At 49.8% G+C, this 23065-nt stretch overlaps 1 protein-coding gene across 4 annotated transcripts in view; it reads left to right on the forward strand.

Moving 5' to 3' along the window:
* The window catches only part of NSMF (NMDA receptor synaptonuclear signaling and neuronal migration factor), a 49919-nt gene that overhangs the window by 20580 nt on the left and 6274 nt on the right, over nucleotides 1–23065 (forward strand). For 2 of the 4 annotated variants that reach the window (XM_066562618.1, XM_066562619.1), the window contains exons 4-13: nucleotides 4736–4811; nucleotides 11136–11188; nucleotides 13083–13172; nucleotides 14818–14939; nucleotides 16719–16802; nucleotides 17756–17789; nucleotides 18323–18393; nucleotides 19439–19518; nucleotides 21089–21191; nucleotides 21556–21631. In XM_066562618.1, coding sequence (XP_066418715.1) covers nucleotides 4736–4811; nucleotides 11136–11188; nucleotides 13083–13172; nucleotides 14818–14939; nucleotides 16719–16802; nucleotides 17756–17789; nucleotides 18323–18393; nucleotides 19439–19518; nucleotides 21089–21191; nucleotides 21556–21631 — 789 coding nt within the window. Of the gene's footprint in view, nucleotides 1–4735; nucleotides 4812–6544; nucleotides 6551–7201; nucleotides 7271–11135; nucleotides 11189–13082; nucleotides 13173–14817; nucleotides 14940–16718; nucleotides 16803–17755; nucleotides 17790–18322; nucleotides 18394–19438; nucleotides 19519–21088; nucleotides 21192–21555; nucleotides 21632–23065 lie in introns of all 4 variants that reach the window. The other 2 variants (XM_066562620.1, XM_066562621.1) reach the window with 2 other exon arrangements.

Here is a 23065-nt window from a genome sequence, read left to right on the forward strand (position 1 = left end):
TATTTACCAGGCACAGCACCCCCAGCACACAAAATGAACAATACCAGATGACACCACTCTGTCACCGCTCTGAAATGATGACAAATTCAGAAAGTCTCTCCTGGGGGTGGTCACTCTGCTCTCAGTCCCTCCTGTGCTGGGGCAGCTGCTGCAGCCACAAGGTGCAAACTCTCGGTGTTTGCCAGGTCCCCGTCCGGAGCAGGTTCGAGTAGGTCCAAAAAAGGGAAAGGAGAAACAGTCCAGGAAGAAATTTGGACTGTTTATCTAAATTAACTAATGAGCAGAAGCAAGAGTGAGAGCAAAAGCAAAAAGCAAAGCAAAAAGCAAAAGCAGCACCATGCACTGCCCTGTCTGTGTGTCCCACCAGCCGTGGGGGAGCGGCTGAGAGCAAAACCAAAACAAAACTTTCACTCTTCAGAGCCAGTCTGGAAGGCACAGAACATAACATCCAGCATAAACAGAGCACAGGAATGGGGATACAGCATCAGAACGTCACCCTAGGACATTGACAGTTACAATAAAGGTGGACTTGATTGGTTTTTAATTAATATTATTCACACTCTTGGTTAATTAGGAGCCACACCCTTCTTGTAAACATTTTACAATTAACAACACGTTTGAAACACCAGCTGCAGGATTGTTTTAATTCTTTCTCTGAGCTTTCTCAAAATTTCCCAGAGGAATGTCTGGGAAAGTTTATCTGCCTGTCCCTCTGACCAGACTGTCAGCCACCACACCAGGTGACACAAAAGGTGACACCCATCTCATCCCAGCACAGGGGTTTTGATCCAGGGCCCTTCTGGTACCGTGAGGCAGCATTCCTGGAAAGGGATTGTCAAAGGAGGAGTTTGCAATAAGCTGAGCTCAGTTGGAGGCCAGCTCATCCTAGCTCCTGGTCATCAGAGGCTGCTCTGGGTGGTTTTCATGGCTCCTTTTCTGTGGAGGAAGAGTAAAAGAGGAAGGACTTGGTCAAAACCCTGCATCCATGCTCACCCCAGAGGCAGTTCAGAGCAGGATCCTCTCTCTGCCTCTTGCTGGGCAGGGGAAATCTTTATGAACTGCTTCTGTGAGAGCCTCAAGTTATGGTGTTCTGTACTTTGGTGTGTTCCCAAAATTCTTGTTTGCAGGGCTGGATGCCACTCATGTAGTGCCACCTCATGGGCTTCCTACAAATATTAGCAAATAACATAGTGTTGGACTCTTTCCCTCCTTTCTTCCTTGCTTAATGTTCTCTCAATTACAAGAGTGCTTGTAATTATTCCATTCCATCAAAAAAAGTCTTTACAAACTGAACCATTAATCAAATATATGTCACAGTCTGTGTGCTTTGAATTATAAGCTGATGTGCAGGCCATCTTTGCCTGTATGTGGCTGGCAAAGAGTCTGGCCTAATTTGTCTGATTTTTTCTGTAAACACATATCAAGGCATTTAGAGCAGAGAGTCTGGCCAGGAAAGGTCAGGCTTTTCTCCTTGAAAAGAAACTGTGTATAAGGACTGTGCAGATCAAACTGTCCAGCTTCCCTGGGTTCAGAGTTTTCTGATAAATACTGCAGTGATGTTTACCACAGGTCAAATCACCAAAGGTTTGGGTCCTGGACCATGTTTTCATGCCTAGACAGCTGAAATTATGTGGCTACATGAATATATTACCTTAACTAATAATAGTAATGAAAAAATAGCTGATTATGAAATGTGTGGGAAAACTGCAGCCCCCTGAAATCCTGTGCATGATTTTTAAGCATCGTTCCTCTATTCCCTGGGACTTTTTGGGATTCACATCAGACATTGCATGTGCCCCATGTGAGCTCCTGTGAAGAAAATGAGCTTTATCCCAGCCCAAACCAGCACACCTGGACAAATCAGAATTGCACTGTGGGACTGAGGGAAGTTACTTGATACAGAAGCAAGGGAAAGCTCCACAGCATTAATGGAGGAGTTTAACTCCTCACAGCTGGAGCTGTGTTTGCTGGAATCCTGTGCTGGCAATTCCTGCAGGGAAATGCTGTTACTGGGCCTTGGAATTCAGTATCTGTTTTCAGCCAGGCAGCCATTTTCATTGGGGCCAGTCATCAGTGTGGGGTGGAGATTGGTCTGTCTGAAAATGTGTCAGAATAGTCACTTAAATGAGAGCAAAGTGGCCAGTGCAGGACCTGTAGATGCCCCCTTGGGCATTCCATCTTTCAGCAGCTCCCCTGGGTGCTCATCTCAAGCCTCTGGGTCCTGACATGTGTGGCTGCACAGGCAGGGCTGTGTCCCCAAGCCCAATTTCCATCCCAGCACTGGCACCATGGAAGGAGAGTTCCCTCAGCTTGGTCTTATTTGCACTCTCTATCCAAGTGCTGCCACTCAGATAATCCCAGAACTGAACAGCAAAGTGCCACAGGTTACAGAATTCCCTGGCACGTCCTTCCTGCCTGGCTAGCAGGGAAAGGGAGCAGTGGAGGCAGGAGAGGCTGATTTCCCCAGGGCTCACCTGACAGTGCTGCTTCTGTTTGCATCCACATGACAAGTTTGTGCTGCAAACCAACCCTTATGGCAGCCAGGCCCCAGTGGCATCACTGAATATGGGTTTGGATGCTGAGTCTCTGATGCCTGACACCGTTCAGGGGAGCACAAGCTGTCATCTCCTGGGCTGCTCCCAGCATCTGATGCAGACACACAGACTGTGGACAGAGGTGCTGGGGTTTGGGTGCAGTGGGAAGTGGCTGGAGATGCTGGATGGTGGTGGTGTCCCTCCAGTCCCTCCAGTCTTACCAGGCCCCTGGCTCCTCCACTGTTTCCTCCCAGTTGATGGTGAAAGGAAAGGAGAACAAGCTGCTCTGCCTGGCCAGAAAGGATGTGCTGCCTGCTCCTGGCAGCAACAGCCATGCCCATGGTCTGAATTTTCATTTGGTGAGTGAGCTCTGGAACTGAGCTGCACTGCCCAGTCCCCACCTGCAAGCTCCTCTGCTGATGTTCTACCCTCTGAAGGGTCCCAAATCCTTTATTCCACATTGAGTGCTGTGTGGAGGGCAGGGATATTGTTCCTAAGTGAACTCCAGTCTATGAGAAAAGGAGAGAAAGCTCCCAGTGATGGGCAGGCAAAGCCTCCTAAGGGTGTATTAGCTGTTGTTCATAAGCTCTGCTTTGAACCAAAGCCTGTGGCTTAAAAGCTGTAAAACACATGAAGAGACTGTCAGTCCTTTGAGATGAGCAGTCCCTGAGAAGCCTAAACAGAATTGTTGGCTAAAAAGGAATTTGTACAACTTCTCCTTCAGCACTTCTGTGGGTTGGAGGCTTCAAACAAGTAACTCATTTACAGTCTGAGTTGTTCTGCTTTGCTTGTGTCTCTGTGTTTTGGAGGAGAGCAGATTTTGGGACTGCCGCAGAAGTCTTTAGCATACTGGAATGCAGTTTCATTTAACATCTATATTTCCTTGGAGTGCCTTTAAACAAGACTTGACGTAAACTGTGAGCTGAGAAGGAGTGTCTGCTACAGCTTTCTATAGATTTTTTGGAAGCTGCATTTCAAAGGAAGGCTCCCCAGCTGCAGTTAGCATTTTTTGCATCTGTAATTGCAGCCACTTTCTGTACTTTCAGGGAATAATCTGTAGGATATAATGATCTGAACAAAACATTTGGTAAGATGGCTGGTCTGTAGTAATTATGCCTGCAGTGGGCATGTGGAGTTTGACTGGGCTTGGGCCAGTGAAAGTGAATTAAAAAATACCTTGACAATGCCAGAATATGAAATATTATCAGATCTGAAGACTTGAATGACTGAAGCAAGACACAATCAGCAACATGAGGCAAGGCATTAGGCAAGGGAGTCACAAATTGGATGAGAAGCAAGATGAAAAATCAGATAGCCCCAGCCCCAGGAATCCAGTTCACTGAGCTCTCTCAAGTGTTGTGGCAGTGGATTTCAGTACCCCTCTGATTCCCTGCCTGCCTGACTCCACCCTGAGAGTTCTCAGCAGGAGCTGCTGCTTGGGCAGGTTCCTCTCCTGGTCACCACACACATAATTGGTGACTTTTTTATTTTGCTTTTTGTCTTAGTGGTCATTCAGTGAAGGTGATGCAGTGTTCTGATGCCCTGGAAATAGGAAAAAAACCCCACAATTGGTACCCACAATTGGGTAGGGCAGTTTACAAAGAGAGGTGACTACATCAGCTCAGGTACCTGCAGGCTGTGGAGCTGATGGGTGCTTTGACTTCCAAACCAGGGGAACTCCTGAAGGCCAAGTCACCAGGAGCAGGTGTGAGAGGGGTTTATTGAAACTTCAGTGGCAGAAAAAAAGAGGATATTTCAGGCTTACTGTTCTGAGTGGAAGGTAAATGCTTTTCATCTTCTACTGGTCTGTATCAGAAAGAACTGGAGGAATGGGACAGTTTCAATCAATGATATAAAGGAAAAGGCAGAGACAGGAAAATGCTTTTAATGAAAAATGTTTCTTTTCCCTATTTTTTTTTTCCCTAGTTCAAATGTCAGTTCTGTAATTCCTGGATTATTCTAATCTCCAATGTTTAAGATAGAGCTTTTATTCTTCACTTAGTAGCCTGATAGACAGGCTTAGCAGGAATGTACAGAACACTCAGTGGCAGTGTGCAATTCTATGAGGAGGATGAGACTTGAACTGTTCAGTCAGGGCAGGATGCTGAAGGAAAGTCCTGAGAGAAGGAGCCTGGGGAGGAAATGGGGCTGTCTGAAGGGTGTCTGTGCCTGCTGGGTGCTCAGCTCTCTCTCTCTTGCAGATGATGTCCCCATACGAACCTGGTTCCCAAAGGAGAACCTCTTCAGTTTTCACACTGCTACCACAACTATGCAAGCGTAAGTGCAACCACTGCTGTGGCTTTTGTTCTGCATCTCAGGGTCTGGACCTGCTCAAAACCCAGAGCCTGGAGCAGGAGTTGTGTGTTTGGCATCACTGTTCAGGGATAAGAGAGAAACTTGTCTCTTGTTATTTTCTTTCCTACTCACTATTCTTCTCTACTGCTCTCATTTGTTTGGTTTTACCTTCTTTAACTCCTCGGGCTACCCTGTTCTTCTCTGTTCCCTGATTTTGTCTGTGACACTGTGGCCTGGCTGCCTCTGCAGAGCAAGGCTCCTGTGGGTCACCAGCTGGGACCCTCCACCAGCTGCTTCTGCTGCACACACCTCCCAAGGGAAGGGTATTCCAGGCTTGCCCTGCATCCCTCACTCCCCAGAGGTGCCTTCCTCTGGGGTAAGGAAGCCCTGCAGCTCTGCACGTGTGAAAAAGTGTCAGTAAAATCCCTGCAAAGTATGAAGGGGTGTGAGTTAGGAGGAGCCTCTCCCTCCACGCTCCATGCAGGCTCATGGGTGCTGAGTTTGGGAGGAGGCAGCTCTCAAAGGGCTCAGGAGAGTGAGGGAAGCCTTGTCTCCAGGTTCTGCCAGCTTGCCAGGGAGTGCTGCCTTCCTGCTTTCGAGTATTTCCCACCTGACTGGAAAACCAAGGCAAGCAGAGAGGAAAACAAGATGCTGTTCTGCCTTCCAAGGCTCTTCCCCAGCCTTGTCACCTTTTTCCTGTGTGTTTCTTCCAATGTCTGGGACACTCTCAGCCCTCTGGCTCTGGTTTCTTCTTGTCTAATCTGGTGTCCTTTTTGTACTCTTGTTTCTCTGACATTTCTTCTTTCCCTTGTGCTTTTCCTTCCCCAAATCCTGGAGAGGCTGGTTATTTCTCTTGGGATAACCCAGACTGGACCAGACCTGGAAGGATTCATGCAGGGAGGGCTGGATCTGGAGTTGAGGAGTGGGATAGCTGCATCCCCCAGAAAAAAACATTTAAAAGATATTGGCTGATAACAGTCAATGGTATTTCACAGTTCTGATCTGACCCACAAACCATCAGCAAAATCAGCACATTTGGACACAGCCTTTGCTGTCTGAGTTTGTATTTTCTGTGCAGATTTGTTGCAGGATGATGGCCCATGGCTGGGCTTGCAATGCTTGAAGGCCATTGTGGGATTGGTTTGGGGAATGGTGCCCTGAGGGAACCATGGAGGAGCACAAGTCCCTTGGTAGATGTGGCTCCTTGGTTAACATTTCTGGAGCTTCTGTGCTGCCTCTAGAAGTGACACAGAAACTCCTCCAGAAGTCCCCAGAGTGCAGGGGTGGCTCTCCAGGTGCCCTTGGCCCCTGCTCCAGTGTTTTCAACCCGCTGTGCTCACTCCCTTCATGGAGCAGGCAGCATGAGCCAGCTTCAGCAGTGTTTGCCATGGTGGGAGCAGCTCTCCCTGCTCCAGGAGCTCGTGGTTCTGCAGCCTGACAGGCCACACTCAGCTCTTGTACATCTGCACAGTCTCTGGGTCTGTGTGGAGCTCACTTTGCATCCAAGCCACATGTCAGCCCTGCCCCAGGGAGGATTAAGCTCAGTCAAGGAGGAGTCTCACCACTGAGAAATGTTTAATTTAAAAAGCAATTTCCTTCCACCTAACAAGATATATTCCTTCTGGAGTGAGAATTCCCTTAGAACACTGACTGGGGCTGAGCACTAATAAATTCCTCTTTTCTCTCTTTTTCTCTGCATCTCCTGGAATCTCTAGCATCTCGTAAGTATAATCTTATTTTTTTTATTTCCTTGTCTGTTGGTGTGTCCTAGCTAAGCTCTCCTCTCCTGTCCATCATATTCACTTGTGCTTTCCCTGTGCTAGGGGCTGTCTGTCAGCTGGCTGGAGCTTAGGTGGCTACACCTGGTAGGCCTACATGGATCCCACCAAACCATCCTCATCCTCTGAGTGCAGCCCTTAGTCGCTGGCACACTTTGTCCCTCTTGATGCTGGTGTGCAGAGAGAGTGTGGCTGCAGCTCCAAGGTCCTTTCTGCAGAGCAGGGATGGTGGGTGCTCCTTTGGGCCACGTTCTGATGTTTGAGGAGCAGCCCAGGGATGGTGGGTGCTCCTTTGGGCCATGTTCTGATGTTTGAGGAGCAGCCCAGGGATGGTGGGTGCTCCTTTGGGCCACGTTCTGATGTTTGAGGAGCAGCCCAGGGATGGTGGGTGCTCCTTTGGGCCACGTTCTGATGTTTGAGGAGCAGCCCAGAGAAGTGAGGAGCTGTGGTCTGAGTGCCCTGACCCACACGTGGTGCTGCCCAGCCCCCTGGGCAGCTCAGCCTCTGTTGTCTGCCCAGAGCTTCCCTCTGTGTGTCCCTTGTCCTCTCCACTTCCAAGCTGGACTTGGTTAATGGCTTGCCATGGTTTCCCAGGGCGTTCAGGGGCTACGCAGAGAGGAAGAGACGGAAACGAGAGAATGATTCTGCAGCTCTTATCCAGAGGTAGGGCCCGTCCCCACAGCTGTCACCTGCTGTTGCATGGGCCCTTGGGGTCACTGCTGAACCCTGGTGCCGTTGACCGTGGCTGTCCCTGTCTCTGTGCTGTCCTGGGGACACTGGCAGTGGCTCTGCTGGAGCTGTGGAGGTGAATGATGCTCAGGATAGCTGATCTCCATCTTCTTAAAGAACACTGTCAAGTTGCTTTTAGCATTCCACATGATCTGTACCTCAGGCAGAAAAATACATACTTAAAAAATTAAAGATGCAATTTCCCCATTCCAACTTGGAATTTCGTATCATCACAGAATGGTTTGGATTGGAAGAAAACTAAATTATGATCTAGTTCCAACTCCCTTGCCACAGGCAGGAATTTGTTTGAGGTTAGATGAATACTGTACGTGCTGTTGCTGCATGTACAAATGCACCTCAAAAATCTGAGACCTAGGCAAAACTGACATCTCTAGTGACCAGAAGTCTATTTTTAAGTCTTTTTTTTTTCAGTAATGGAAGGGAAATAAAAGTGGATGAGGACTGATTCCTTGTCCAGGAATTACAGAAAGGCCTGGTTTTCTTCTGCAGCCTTCCTATGGCACATCATTTACTCACAGTAGGAATCAGAACTGGTTTGGTTTTTTAAATGTACCAAGAGTTGTGGCAGCCTACTAAAAAGAATAACACAGTATCTGTATAATTGGTTTAAAACTACCATGATCACTTCAGCACTGTTCAAAACCAAGTGGGAGAAAAACATCAGATTTTCTTAACTGAGAAATTACCAGGCAATATTTTTTCATAGCAACTTCAGAATGGTGAGTTTTTTTCCATCAATAACAAAGAGAAATAAAAATCCAAACTAAAGACACTCTAAACAAATAGACAGTGTGCCTTTAAAAAGAGAGATTTCTCAGAATTTGTTAGCCAGAGGCAAGCCTGGTTAGAAAATGGCTTGTGAGTACAGGAGCAGCTGTGAACCTTGGTGGGTTGTGTAGCCAGGAGGGAGGATGGCCTCACCCGAGCCATGTCCCTGCTCCTGCTGAGCACAGTGCAGGGCTGGCAGGGCAGGGGGCCTGGCTGTGCCTGCCCTGTCCCAGAGGGGAGGTGGGACAGCACCGGGGGGCTCTGGCTGCAGGGATTGCTGGCAGAGCCGGGCTCTGTCCTGCAGGGAGTGAGGAGAACCCTGCTGTGGGTTTGGGTGTTTGCTGTGCAGCCCTTGGTGGGTGTTTCAGGGTTCAGATGTTGTCACACAGCCCCTTCAGTGCTGTCCTGGTGTCCAGGGAGGCTGGGATGTGTGGTGTGGCCACAGGGATGCTGCCTGTGGAGTGAGGGATGCCCAGAGCTGTGCCCACTGCAGGAGCAGCCAGAGAGGGGAGTGGGAGAGGTGCTGCCAGGAGTTTGGGCAGTGAAAAGTCTTCTGGGCAGAGTGTGGTGACCCACTGCAGGCAGAGCTGCAGGGTGGAGAGGGACTGCAGTGGCTTGGAGCCCCTCTGGCTGGGATGGATACCCTGGGGGTGCCATGGGGCCATGCAGACCACAAGGCACACTGGAGCAGAGCTGTTCAGAAAAGGGAGATTTCATCACTGGGACTTGAGGGATTCTGGTTGTGTCATGATGGGTGAAGGGGTCTTGCAAGGGATCAAGTGCCTCAGGGTTCCTGGGGGCAGTTGCAGGAGCCAGGCAGGAAAGCTGGGCAGGTTTGGGGAGCCCCACTGCTGGCAGAGCTGGTTGCAGCTTTTCCAGGTCCTGTCATGCTGACATGCAGGCACAGAGGGGCCTGAGGAGCCAGGCAGCTGCAAGAAGCCCTCAGAAGGATCTAGATGTTCACAGCATGGCCACATTAGGAAGCAGTCTGAGATTTGCATTTCTTTTCTGAAGTGCTGTTTTTTCTAGAAGAAAATAGATGGAGCAAAAGGCCTTTGTCCCATTCTGTGAGGGTTTAGTGCAGTGGTTAACCTTGAACAGTTGGATTCTCCTTGGAGCTGCTCTCAGGGGAGTTTAGGAGATGTATTTAGATGTCTCAAGGGAGAGCCCAAGCTGTCCAGGCAGCTGGGAGCAACGTTCTTCTATGCAAAGGCTGCTTTACCCCTCTTCCTCCAAGGTCTGAAGAAGCTCCTCTGTGGAGAGGACAGCTGAGCATTTAAAAGAAAAGTGGGTTTTACTCCAAAATGCCAAAAGCCCAAAGGATGTGACAGTGGCCTTGGGCAATTAACAGTGGTGCTCAGTGCCTGGTATGATCTCAGGCTCACAACAGACCGTAAAGATTTCCATGTAACATATGTCTGAGACTTCTTTGTGTAAAGAACAGCCCTGGTTCCCTTAAAATGTTGTATTTATTTGGATTTTAATTGAATGCAGTGTAAGTGAGGGTGCACCCCAGAAGGCTTTGTACAAAGAGCCAGGCCAGGGGTGTGCCTAAAGGGGCACTTGTCTGATCCACAGCAGTGAATCTTCATGTACCCAAGTAGAGACAAAATAAATCTTTGGGAAACATTAATAGCCCAAGTGTAGACAGAAGTTTGGCATGGAACAATGCTGCTCCCAGCTGCTGGTTTTGCTTCTTGCTGAATTTGGAGCCTGATGACAACAAGGGCTCCCAGGCCAAAGAGGGGAGGTGCAGGAGGTGACGTGGGTGCAGTGCTCTCCCACGAGGACTGTGTTTGTGTAGATCTCCTGGACAGGAGCAGATGGATCTGAGTTTCTCTGAACAATTTCTTGTCAGTGCTGGCAGTGTCTTTTGTTCCAGTCAGTTTGCTGAAGCATCTGCATGGTTGTACCCTGTCCTTACTCATCCCACTAACCTGTGTGTGAGCCAGACAACTTGTGACTTACCCCTCTCACCAGCTGTGGTGTCTGTTGCCTGGTGTTTGCCCTGTGTGTTGGGGGCCACAAAGAATCCAGGAAGGCTCCCCCACTGCAGGGGTGCCCAGTGCATGGGCTCTCTGTCATCCTGGGGCTGCACTGTGGGGTGAAGCCACAGTCACTAAATAGGGTTCATGGAGAGGTGACACTGCTCTTGATGCTGCTTCTCCCTGTCTCTTCTGGTGTCCTGTTTGTTCCTGTCCTGTTCCTGTCTCGTGAGTGATGAGAAACTGAGAGAAACTGGTCCCTTGCACTCAGAGGGGCTGGAGAGAATCCCTTGGCCATGGCCTCTGAGGAGCAGCAAGGACATTGTGTTTCACACAGACCTGGCTCTGGGGTGTAGCTGCTCCCCAGGGCTTTCCCCTGGAGCTGTGTGCTCTGCAGCCCCTCTGGACCTGCCTGTGAGGCCAGGGCAGGGCAGCACATGGGGAGAGCAGGCCCGTGGGGACAGACAGCATCCCTCAACTCTGCTGTGCAAGGAGGGAGAACGTGCTTTGGTCCTCCCCAGCTGTGCCTGGAGAGCAGCACGAGCTGCATGGTTACCAACAGCATAGGAGGGGTTTTAGGAGCTGTGTTTGGGAATGAGCACTGCCCCCAGCGTGCAGAGCCTGGGCACCCCACATTCTGCTGGAGAGAGGGGAGCAGTTACTGCTCTTTACCAGGAAAAGAGGGAACACTGCCAGCACGGGCAGCAGTGGGTGTCCTCAGCAAATACAGCACAGGTAAAGCTTAACCAGAGAAAAAGGAAAGCAGCCATGAGCAGGGGGCTGCCCTCTGGGAGCCCACTTGCCCTGAGCCCAGGGAGCTCAGAACAGCCCCACTCAATGAACATCACCATCCCAGCACTAAATCACTGCAGGCTGGGGACCTGGTCTCCAGCTTTGGAATGCCCAGAAGGAAATATACCATCATCCCCACTTTATTTTCTTCCTCCCTGTTTTCACAGTTCTTCTGGGCCCAGGTGTTGCTTCTTGTCACCTTTCTCAAAGGTTGTGTTTGGCCTTTCTTTCAGGAATTTTCGGAAGCACCTCCGCATGGTGGGGAGCCGAAGGGTTAAAGCACAAAGTAAGTGAGCACCTGGAAGTGTGGCTGTGAGGAGCTGGGCTCTGTGGGGTTTGTGGGAATTCTGTCACATGCAACTGTGGGTTGAAAGGACCTGGCTTTGGGCTGGAGAGAGGAATTGACCTGTTGGTGCCATTTCACCCTACAAACAAGAACACCAGGTGGTTGCAAGTGTCCAGGACATGTGGATGCCTGCAGCAGCCTGGGGGCTGTTCCCCAGGACCCTCTGCTGTGGCTGTGGGACATCTCTGGTGCAAGGCATGGAAGGAAAGCTGCAGCATCCTTGTCCCCTGTGTGGATTTTGGTGATCACTGGGGTGGAGGCCAGTGAGGAGAACCTGAGCTGGGAGTTCAGCAGAGCTGCCTGGCCTCTCTGCAGCTGTGACCAGCTGTGGCTCCATGTGCCACACAGCCTGCTGGCTGTCCCCTCCTGCCCTGTCCCACTGTCATCTCCATAGCTGGCCCTGGGGGAGAGTTGCCTGGTGGGAACTGAGATGATGGTGGAAGGAAGAAAGAAGAGGATCAGAGAAGAGATTGGAGCAAGGGGCAAATCAGGGAATGTTATGCCTCACTGGGGAAGAAATCACCTCTTAGGCCTGCAAAGTTGCAGTTCCCTTTCCCCGGTGAAGGCAATAATCCTCCAAAACTTGGTTGGGCAACTCCCTTAGTGCTGTGAAAGTGGTGTAAATAACCTGCTCCTGGGAGCTGAGGATTGCTCCAGAAGAGACAGCATCTTGTTCTTCCCAACCTCCCTGGCCAGGCATCGTGTACAGAGTGCCCACAGCAAAGCATTGCTGAGTTCAGTTTGCATTCTTTCCTTTCTCATGTGCTGTGGGAAGTGATCAGCAAAGAGCTTTGCCCTTTCCAGAGTCTTCATCGGCATCTGAGTTAGCAGTGCCTGACGTGGACAGGGCTTACCTCCGTGAAACTCAGGCGTGCCTCTGCCTCAGGAACTCTTGGGTCATGTTTTCAAAGCTTTCTTTCTGTGCACAGTAGCTAAATGCCTGGGTTTATCTGAAAGCTGAGGATGAAGATCACCTGAAGAACTGAAGACATCATTTGTCTCCCCAGACACCCTCCCTGGCCACACTTCAGCAGGGGACAGGCTGCTCTTGTGATCTGCAGTGAATTCCTGTGCTGCTGTTACTCTATTCCCCGCTGCACACTCTGTCTGCCACCAGAAATAGGTATTAGTGCCCATAAGTGGCTGTTAATCCTGGCATAATGGCTCTCACATGGGCTTGCCAAGTCAGACACGGTGGTTGCCAGTTCCCAGGAATTTGCCTGCGGTGCAGCCGTCTGAGCCAAGCTCCCTGGTTTGTGGTTGGGAAATGCCAGTGCAAACAACACAGCACTCCTTGGGAGGAAAAAAAGCCATGAGTAGTGCTCACAAGAGTGCAGGCAAGCAAAGGCTGAAGGATTTCCTCTTTTGCAACAAAATGTAGAAAGCGTTAGCTTTCCAGAGACATCCCCTCCCTGCTGTTTGGGCCAGCTCTGGCTGGGATGCCAGTAGAACATGAAGGGAGAACTTACTGGAGCACTACAGCTGCCTTCTGGCCATGCAGGTGTTGCAGTGCATATTTCTGTGAGGCCTTGGAATCTGAGCACTTACACTGGGACACTGGACTGGCCCTGGTTAAATTGAGGTTTGAGCTGTGTGCATTTGAGGAGAGATCATCAAGTGTTGTCCTTTTTCTGTGTTCCATGTCCCATCCTGTGCACAAGTGGACACTTGTCTCTGCTGTGTGGAAAGGACTCACGTTTGGCAAATGGAAGGAGCAGCCCAAGGGAGTCTGTGATGTGTGGCTTTGGTGGCAATCTGCTGGATGATTTGTTTGCTGGCAGCAGCAGAGGTGCTTTGGGATCTGTTAATGTCGTGCTCTGGTTTTATCCTTTAGCATTTGCCGAACGGCGTGAGAGGAGCTTCAGCAGGTCCTGGAGTGACCCGACTCCCATCAAAGCTGATTCCTTCCATGACTCTCGAGAAAGTGAGTTCTGAGTCCTTTGAGCTTCCTCCTGTGGGCAAACCCTCCAGCAGTTGTTGACTGGAGTCCCACTGGAGTAACTCCTCTGTGCCCTCTGTCCTGTCTGTGATCCTTTTTTAGTTTCCTGAGATCGGAGCAGGTAACGCTCCAGGTGTATGTACCTGTTCATCTGTGTGTACCTGTATTTATTTGTAGAGCACCACTCATCCAACCTCAGATTATTGAGCAGTTGCCAAAGGGTACCCAGTGGTACAACTCTCTTACAGCCCTCTGTTCCCATCATCCCTTATCCTCTTGGCACCAAAACAACCTCTCTGGAAACTCACCAGTCCAAGGCTGCCTTCACCATAGTGGGGCTAATGTGGCTTCCCATGCAGGAGCACCTTCTGAGCTCTTTCCTAGCCTGGAATAGCTCAAGAACACAGCTGATGAGATGGAGCTTTGATTTCCTGCACAGGTGATAGCTTGGGGCAATCTGATCTTCATTTGGGCTGCCAGGAATCCCTCTGGGAATCCCCAGTAATGCTGCCGTGTTCTGCTTGAGGGGACTGAGATGCTGTTGTGTTCATTTACAGGAAGGAATGCCAGCATCTGTATTCTTATAAAGGCTGTTTTACACAGATTTTATTGCAAGCCTGTAGGCAGGAGCTTGGTGGATATGAGTTTGCCCATGTTGAAGTGAATTTCACTAATGAAATGACCTGATCTACCAGGTAAGCACGAGATCTGGCCCTGCTAGCTGTAGAAGACCCAGGTTGCAAGGGGAGGTGTATGGAAGGCCAGGTTCACAACATGATCCTGTTGTTTGGCAGTCTGACTCCTCCCTGCTCCCTCAGCTGCCCGGAGGCAGATGGAAAAGCCATGGGAAAGCCATGGAAAAGCCATGGGAAAGCCATGGAAAAGCCATGGAAAAGCCATGGGAAAGCCGTGGTTCACACAGGCTCCAGGCACTGCCCAGCGACACTCGGACATCCCCAAAGGCACAAACAGTGGCACCTCGGTTCTCTTTCCTCAGTCCAGCAACCATCTCTGTTTTTAACCTTTAATGGTCAATTATATTCCTTCCAGATGTTTTTTTCCCCAGGAGGCATTGAAGGTCAACAGGTAAGGTCGATTTGGAGAGCAAGTTCAAGTCTACTGTTGCAATTTGACTGTGTTTGTTGCAGCTGTCCTCACGCACGCTCTAAGACTTCTCTGCCAGGATCAGTCTGACCTACAAGTCAGATTTTCTTTATAATCCCTGAAAAGATGTAGTCAGAGCAGTAATTACTACAAGGAGACCAGCTTTGAAGTCTTTGGACTTTTGCTTGTCAGCCTGGCAGTGCTGAAGTGTAGAGAGTCTGTCTGTGTTCTGTCTCCTTCCCCATTTCTGGAGTGACAGGGTGACTGTTGTGACTTAGCATTTGAAAACCAAGCTTGGTGACTGCGAGAGTGATGAAGTTCTGTGACATGTGATGTGAGCTCTCTGTGCACTCTTCATTTGTTCCATGTTTGTCTGTTTGAAGGCACCAGCCCCAGAGTGGTGTCTGTCACTCTGTGGGTGACAAGAGAGCACGAGTGTCGTGGCACCTCTTGTGAGGAAGCTGCCAAGGCAGGATGGAGTGGGGAAGGCTGTTCTGCCCTTGTAATGCTCCCTGTGTTCTGGCAGGCCATGACCTTCAGGATTCCTGCGGGACTCTGGATGGTGACTTTGACTTGAACTGGGAAGCAGAAAAGGAACTTGAAGCCATGGCATGTGACGGAGAAGACTTTATTCCACCAAAAATAATGGTGAGAGTTTCCAGCTCATGCTCTGCCTGTCCTTTCAGTGCTGCTAAGTTCAGGATCTTCATGGGAAGTCTCTTGTATAGGCACAGCATCAGGGATCTGTGGGGTCACTCAGAGATGAACCAAGACTTGACATGGGCTCAGATCTGTGGTTGCTGGAGGTAGTGCATTGAAATAAAACTAGAAGGAGGGATCTGTAATCCAGATCAGAGCAGGACTGACACCATTGTATTTGCAGGGAATGCCCCTACAAAGGAAGGAATGATGACATCTGACTCCATGTTCTCAGATGGCTGATTTATTACTTTATTAGACTATATTATATTAAAGAACACTGTACTAACTATACTAAAGAATACAGAAAGGATACTTACTGAATGCTAAAAAGATAATAATGAAAACTGGTGACTCTCTCCAGAGTCCTGACACAGCTTGGCCCTGACTGGCCAAAGAGTGGAAACAACTCCCAGCAGAATGCAATGGAACAATCACCTGTGGGTGAACAATCTCCAAACACATTCCACATGAGCACAGCACAGGAGAAGCAAATGAGATCAGAATTGTTTTCCTTTTCTCTGAGGCTTCTCAGCTTCCCAGGAGAAAAATCCTGGGTGAAGGAATTTTTTCAGAGAATGTGAATGCCACATGACACCAACACAGAGCCAAGTTAGCCTGAGGCTTGTTAACCCTGAAAATAGAGACCTGAGCACCACTGCCAGCTCTGCTCCCACACTGGAACTGAGGGGCCTGGAATCACAACAGTTCAGGCTCTGGTGCTGCTGGAGCCAGCTGAGGCTTCAGCCAGAGTTGTCAGGCACTGTCTGACACCTGCAGCCCTGTGCCTGCTGTGCCTGGTGCAGGGCCAGCCCTTGGCTGGACCCTGTGCAGGTCCCACCACACACTGAACACTCCCTAGAGCCAGAAGGAGTTTGCAGGAGTGATCCTCACTGGGATACTGTGGTGTTTCTGAGGGTCCCCAGGATGAGGTGAGAGGTGAAAATCTGACTCCATGTTCTCAGAAGGCTGATGTTATGTTATATTATATTATATTATATTATATTATATTATATTATATTATATTATATTATATTATATTATATTATATTATATTATATTATATTATATTATATTATATTATATTATATTATATTATATTATATTTATATCACTATACTAAAGAAAGAGAAGGATACAGACAGAAGGCTTAACAAAAAAGAATAATAAAACCTCATGACTGACTCAGAGTCTGACACAGCTGGCTGTGATTGGTCATTAGGTAAAAACAATTCACATGAAACTAATCAAACATGCTCCTGTTGGTAAACAATGTCCAGACCACATTCCAAAGCAGCCAAACACAGGAGAAGCAAATCAGATAATTTTTATTTACATTTTTCTCTGACGCTTCTCAACTTCCCCAGGAGAAGAAATCCTGGCAAAGGGAATTTTCAGAAAATACCACGGTGACAGGATACAGCCATCCATGGTGCTGCATGAGCTGCTCCATGCTCTGTGCACCCCAGTGTCCCCTTTCCAGCCTGTTCTGGGCCCAGTGCAGCCTGAGGGCAGAGCTGTGTGCTCATGTGGCACTCAGGGCACTCAGCAGGCCTGGGGGTGCTCTGGGCTGGAAACCTTTCCCTGGGATGTGATAAACTGGGTTAGCTGCTACCTCGAGTCACACCTGAGACCAGCTGAACAGGGCATTGGTTCATGGCCCTTGTGCTTCTGTCCAGACTCTCCTGCCTTCTCCTCATGCTGTTGCACCTTTTTTCCCCTTTGCAGCTCATCTCTTCCAAGGTGCCCAAAGCAGAGTATGTCCCAACCATTATCCGCAGGGACGACCCCTCCATCATCCCCATCCTCTATGTAAGTAAATCCCTTCTGCTGTGATGAGAGCACAAGTCATTCAGACACTTTTTTATTTCCCTAGTTCCTGTTAGGGTGACTCCAAAATGCTGATGTGATTTGGAAAAGCTGTCAGGAAGGGGCTGGGGGTGTGTTGAACCCAGCTTTGGGGTCTGGGGTAGCTTTGTGGGGGCTCAGGTCTAGGTGGAACAGTCAGGTGGGCTGGAAATGGCACATGTGGGCTCTGGGCTCTGCAGCCCAGGCAAACTGTGTGGAAGGATTGTCAAGGGAAGGCAGGGCAGGCATTGCCAGGCTTTGGGCTCCTCCTTATGCTCATGCTTGGGATAAGCAGGACTCAGAGCTCAGCAGTGAACCACCCACTGTCAGTCATTAATTTAACTCTGACTTTTCCCTGGGAGTCTGGCCTGAGCAGGTGTCTGACACAGCAGTGAGGAGTCATGAGTTTCTTTTTCTAATCACTTAATTTGCAAGGGAGGGTGGGACTGGGAGCCCAGCAAGGTCACTGTCAGTGTGCAGCAGGCTGTGCTGCTGGGGTTTTGCCTTGCTGCTCTTGTCTCTCTTCCTTGGAGGGTTGTTCAGTGCTCCTGATGACCCTGCTGTGGCAGGGGCAGCTGTGTTGGGAGTGCAAGTGTTTGTCAGCCAGCTTGGCCAGGGGTAGAGCCAGAGAGTGGCTGCAAAACATGGGCAAACAGGCATTCCTGATGTTGACTGCATCTCAGGGACAGTCTGTGCTTTGGATGTGTCTCCAGACTTCAGCTGCAAGCCTTTGGGTGGATTTGATCTTCATGGACTGTTCAGTCTTCAGCTTCTGTGCTGAAATCTGATTTAGGGTGAGGGTTACTGCTAATGGTGTAAATGTGCTCTTAAAGCATCCTTGGAATGGGGTTGTATGGTTATTAGGGAGCTGGTGGAGTGACAGTGAACCTTTACATGTCTTCTCTCTTGGTTTCCAGGACCATGAACATGCCACCTTTGATGACATCCTGGGTACGTCAGTGTTGCCTCCTTTTCTTATTTCCTGTCCATTGCAAATGTAACCATCAATATTTAAGTCACTCAGCTGCCCTTTGCTTCAGCTGCCACTCACAGAGTTGTTTTTGTCACCCCAGTGACCCTGTCAATCAGTTGGCTGCTCTTGGATTTGTGCTGTAATAAGCACTCACTTCTGTGACCTGTTTGCTGTGCTAAACTCGTGGTTTGCAGCAGGGAAACTGAGGCACAGGGCAGCAGCTGCCTGTTCATTGTACCTGAGGTGGGGAGTGGGAGCAGTGACAGAGGACCAGGATGGCTGGGGCTGCTCCAGAGCTGTGGTCACTGTGGTCTGGTGCTGTTCCATCCATCTCTGCCCTGTCACCTGCTGACATTTCCTGCTCCCACAGCATCCTTGGCACGTACTGAGCACCCCCAGCTCAGCTTCCTGCCCTCAGGACTAAGTGTAAAGAAATGAGATTAATTTTGACCTTTGTCCATGGTTCATCTTTTCCAACATGTTTTGTTTGGTTGGGTTTTTTTTTTTGCAGAGGAAATAGAGAAGAAGCTGAACATTTATCGGAAAGGCTGCAAAATCTGGAAGATGCTGATATTTTGCCAGGTACATGAAAGTTGTAAAGCACTTGGGTGATTTGTTACAAATTTGTCATTTTCTGTGGGGAAAGTGATGTAGAGGAACCAATATTCCAAAGTCAGCTTCCATTAAAGTCACTGCCAAGGCACAGCTTTCACTTCCCATTTCCCAGACATGGAGCAATCTCAAGTTGCTGTGACAGCAGGAAATCAAATCTGATTTAGTGAGGCCAAGTCAAGAGCTGGGCTGATTCTCTCAAGGAACCCCAGAAAATCCAGCATCAGCACTGACCTAGAAAGGATTCCAGAGACAGGAACAAACACTTGCAGTGTCATAGTTATGGTTTCCATCCAGCTTCAGTGTGACAGTGACAGTGGTTGTGGCCAGACTGGCAGATGGCTCAGCTGGGAGCTGGAAGCCAGAGGATGCAGGAGAGGGGTCAGGCTGGAGCTGGGGCTGGGACAGTCCAGGCCCTGCTGCATTTGGGGGGTGCTGGGGATTTCCTTCCCAAGTTTGCTGTTCCTGCTGGTGGTCAGCTGTGGGCTTCCCCAGCAGCTGTGCCATGAGAAGTGGGATGGGTGACCTGCCTGAGCTCCCTCCACGTGCCCAGTGCTGCAGAGGAGCAGCTTTGCTGCACACTGACCCGGAGGTTGTGACTTTTAGTGTTGCTGGTGCTGTGTCAGTCTGTTCATGCCTCCTGCTGCCCCAGTCCAGTTCCTCTGCAGTGCCAGCCCTTCCTGCAGTCCCTGCTGTGCTCAGCTGCTCCTCTGCCCACCCCCAGCATCCCCAAGTGACAGGGACTTTCTCGCCTTCCCTGTTACTCTCCAGCCACCCACAATGGCGTTTTAAATCTATTTTTGTGCCTTTCTAGAGTGATGTGGGCACGGAGCAGCAAAAAGCACGGAACGCAGCCCCCAGCACGCTGCCCGTGTGTGGATGGCCCTGGGCGTGTCTGCACTGCAGGGCTGCCCTGCTCTCTTGTGGCACTTCCGGGAATGGCTGGGCAGGACAGGAACTCATCCAGGGTCTGTGCAAAGGGGTTTCCATCTGTCTGTCTGTCTGTCTCTTGCAGGGAGGCCCCGGGCACTTATACTTGTTAAAGAACAAAGTCGCCACTTTTGCCAAAGTGGAGAAGGAGGAAGATCTGATCCTGTGAGTGGCTGTGCTGTGTTGTGGCCTTGCATGGTGTTTCTCTGCTGGATTTGCTCAATGTTTGCAGCACATGGTGGAACAAGAGAAGTGAAGGGAGCTGGGGTGGTTTGGTCAGGGGATGAGGGGGCTGAGGAGGCACTGAATAGCAGCTCACAGCTCATTCAGGGTGACAGCAAAGGTGGCAGAGCTGAGCTCATCCCTGGGGTGCTGCAGCCCTGTCACCAGGAGATTTATTCTTATATCAATTTAGTGTCTCTGTGGATAGAGACTGTCAAAAAAGGAGGGATAAAAAGATATTTCTTCTACTGAAAACAGCCTTGCTGACCAGAAATGAGAACATGCACCTCGAGCCTGTGGTGCTGTGATACCCTTGCTAAGCTGGTGGCTATGGCAGAAATCCAGGGTGTTCCCCCACAGCTGACTCTGGCCAGGGGGAAATGGAATTTGTTTCTGCAAAGCCTGCTCAAAGTCCAGTCTGTTACTGAGGAGGCTTTTCACTAACGTGCCAGCCTTCAGCTGGGAGTGCTGAGCAATTTTGCTGCTCCTTGCAGAGAGTAAAGCTTTGCCTGTTTTGCTGCCTACTCGCTTGTGCTGGCTCAAGCTTGCTTGGCTAACAGTGCCTGGCTGTGGGGGGAGGATGTACACCAACCTGTTCCTACACAACTTTTTGTTGGCATGAGAACTGAGCATTAAAATCAACATCTGCCCAGGCATCTCGTGCCCTGGCACAAACACTGGCTGTGGAATTCTCCAGCACGTGTGCACATCCAGGATTCTGAGCACATCCCAGGCATAGCTGCTCCCAAGCTGATAAATCGGATCTGCAGAGAGCTGTGAACACACAGCTGGAAGTTGGGGAGCTTGGAAGTGAATGTCTCCATCCAGCTTGTGTGTCCTGGGAGGCAGTGCTGGGGAAAGCTGAGGCTGCAGTCTGGTTTAAACACCCACGGAGGAATTTCTGGGCTTTGGAGCCCCCCAAAGTTGCTCCAGCCCTCTGCCCAGGGGAGGGGGTTGTGTTTCACATCCCTCAGGCACCAATGCCTGGTCACAGTCACTGCACATCAAGGGGGGGTGACTGTGAGCAGCACCAAGCACGGGCTGACATGGAGCTGCCTGGGCTGTATTGTCTCACTCAGAACAATCTCTGCAGCTGTTCCCTGCTGATTTCATGCCCTGGAAATGAACCAGTGCACTGATAAGCCTCGTGTTCAGAAAGGGCAGTTGTTGATAGAAATGGGAGAGAGGAAGCTGGAGGGGACGCTTGGTGAAGCTGTCACTCCAGAAGCACTCCTGGGGGACTCTGCTCCCTTCTCCTCACCTTGGAGCTCCCTTGGCTCCATGGGCTGCTCCTCCTTCTCTGCCACATGACTTGGACCTGCTCCTCAGGTCCTGGCTCTGCTCCTGTTCTTCCTTGTCTGGGATCCAATGGCTCTTCCTGAGCAGTTTCCTGCCCAGGGTACAAACCTTGGGCCCTGGCTGAGTGCTGTTACACATGTCCTTGGCATTAATCATGCCTATGAGGAAAGATTTTTTTATTTTTTTTTTTAATGATGTGTTCTGTTTTTTCCAGCTTCTGGAAGAGGTTGAGCAGGCTGATGAGTAAAGTCAATCCTGAACCAAATATCATCCACATCATGGGCTGCTATGTTCTTGGAAACCCCAATGGGGAGAAGGTAGGGGCCTGTGGGTCACCCCTGGAATGTCTGCTGGGCCCAGGGAGGCCAGAGTCACACTGGGAGCTCTAAACCTGCCTCCTCTGCTGGTTGGGAATGTGCTGCTGTCCTGTGTGTGGGAGCTGTGAGTGGGAGAACCCTCTGGACTGTGGGGCAGGGGAGGAAGGATTAGTGATGTGCAGGACAAGTAATGAAACCTTTGAGGAGAGGAGTTGTTCAAAGCACTTGGTTTATTTATTTACTGGTGAGATAGATGTTTTAAAGGATGTGGGTGAAAGGTTTTCCAGAACAAAGATGGGCAATTCTGGGTGCTCAGGAGTCATCATTGTTTTCAGCTGTTAACTCTGGTATGTTTTCCTTTCAGCTATTTCAGAATCTGAAAAACTTAATGAATCCTTATAGGGTTGCCTTTGAGTCTCCACTTGAACTATCAGCTCAAGGTAATTTATTTCCTGTACAAAGACACACAGACACCCCTTGCTAACCAGTCTGCCTCCTTTGGGGGGCATCTTCATGAAAAAGCAGTTTTGACTCCCTTAAGTCCTGCCATGGTCTTTGTTTTGCTTGTAACCACCTTGTGTAGCTCAGCTGCTGCCCCTTGCAGTTCCTGCATGTGTTCACCTTTCAAATGCCCTGTTTGTTGTGCCTGAGGGTCCTGGCAGTGCAAAGGAGGAGACAGCTTTCCAGGCTGGGTGCAGGAGAACCCATCATTATTAGGGCATGAGGAGTCTGTAGAGGAAATGCACATGGAGCAGAACCTTCCTGTAGCCAGGTGTGCTGGGGTCTCCTCTCCAGAGCTCAAACCACTGGCACCAAGTGAATTGTGTCAGTAAGCAACTGGGATATGGCCCATCAGAGCCATTCTACAGCTCAGTCTGCTGGCCCTTTTCCCTTTTTTTTTTTTCCTGTAGCTCAAGATATTTCAAGAAGCTCTACAGGATGTTTCCTGTTCAATGTCAGTAATTCACAGTGCAGTTTCACAGGTGACACATTCTGAATTTGCCCTTTTATCTTTGCTCTAGTTCTTGGCTAATAAAACCATGCAGGATTCAGCTGTAAGTGCTTCTCTGCTGCCCACAGCTCTGGTCTCAGCACTGATGGGTTTTTCTTACCTCCCTTCACTCTCAGGAATGTGCAGGAGTTGAGCACATTGGTGCTCAACTGTGCAGAGTCACAGAGCTCACAGAATCAGTCACAGACTGGTTTGGGTTGGAAGGGACCTTCAGACTCCCCCAGTTCCAGCCCATCCACGGGCAGGGCCACCTCCCTCCAGCCCAGGCTGTTCAGTTCCCTGTGCATGATCAGTTCAGCTGCACATGGTGCCTGCACAGGAGCAAACAGGCTGGGATGTGTCCAGGAGCAGCTTGCAGGGAAATTCCTGGGTTTGTGGGCAGCTCAGCAGGCCAGGCAGTGGGTTCTGTGTGCAGGCGTTAGAGCAGCTCAGCTTTCAGGAGGCTGGGCTGAAGAATACGTCTGAATTTATCCCCTTGATCAGTCTGGGACATGCTAAGAGTGTACCCTTGTAATCCTTTGCAAAGTCATCTAAAACTAATCTTAATCAGGCCTCACAAGTGAAAATCCCCTCCTTGAGCCCTGTCTGAGTGCAGGGTTGTTTGCCCTTGTGTTTTCAAATGCCCCTCCTGGCTGCCTGTGAGATCCCCTTCAGTCAGGGGGGCTGGGGGGCACAGCTGGCCCTGGTGTGTGCTGTGAGCTCATTGCTGTGAGCTCAGACAGGGGCAGGACAGGGATGGCCTGGTCGTTTAAAAAATGTATTTTTTAGTTTGGATTTTCAGTGTTAATTAGTTTTAGTGTTTCTTTACAAGGAGTTAACTCTTGTTTTACAGCTTCTGAAGTCCCTGTGCCTCATGCAGGCT

Source organism: Molothrus aeneus, chromosome 19, assembly GCF_037042795.1.
Source record: "Molothrus aeneus isolate 106 chromosome 19, BPBGC_Maene_1.0, whole genome shotgun sequence".
In the NCBI taxonomy this organism is placed as follows: Eukaryota; Metazoa; Chordata; class Aves; order Passeriformes; family Icteridae; genus Molothrus; species Molothrus aeneus.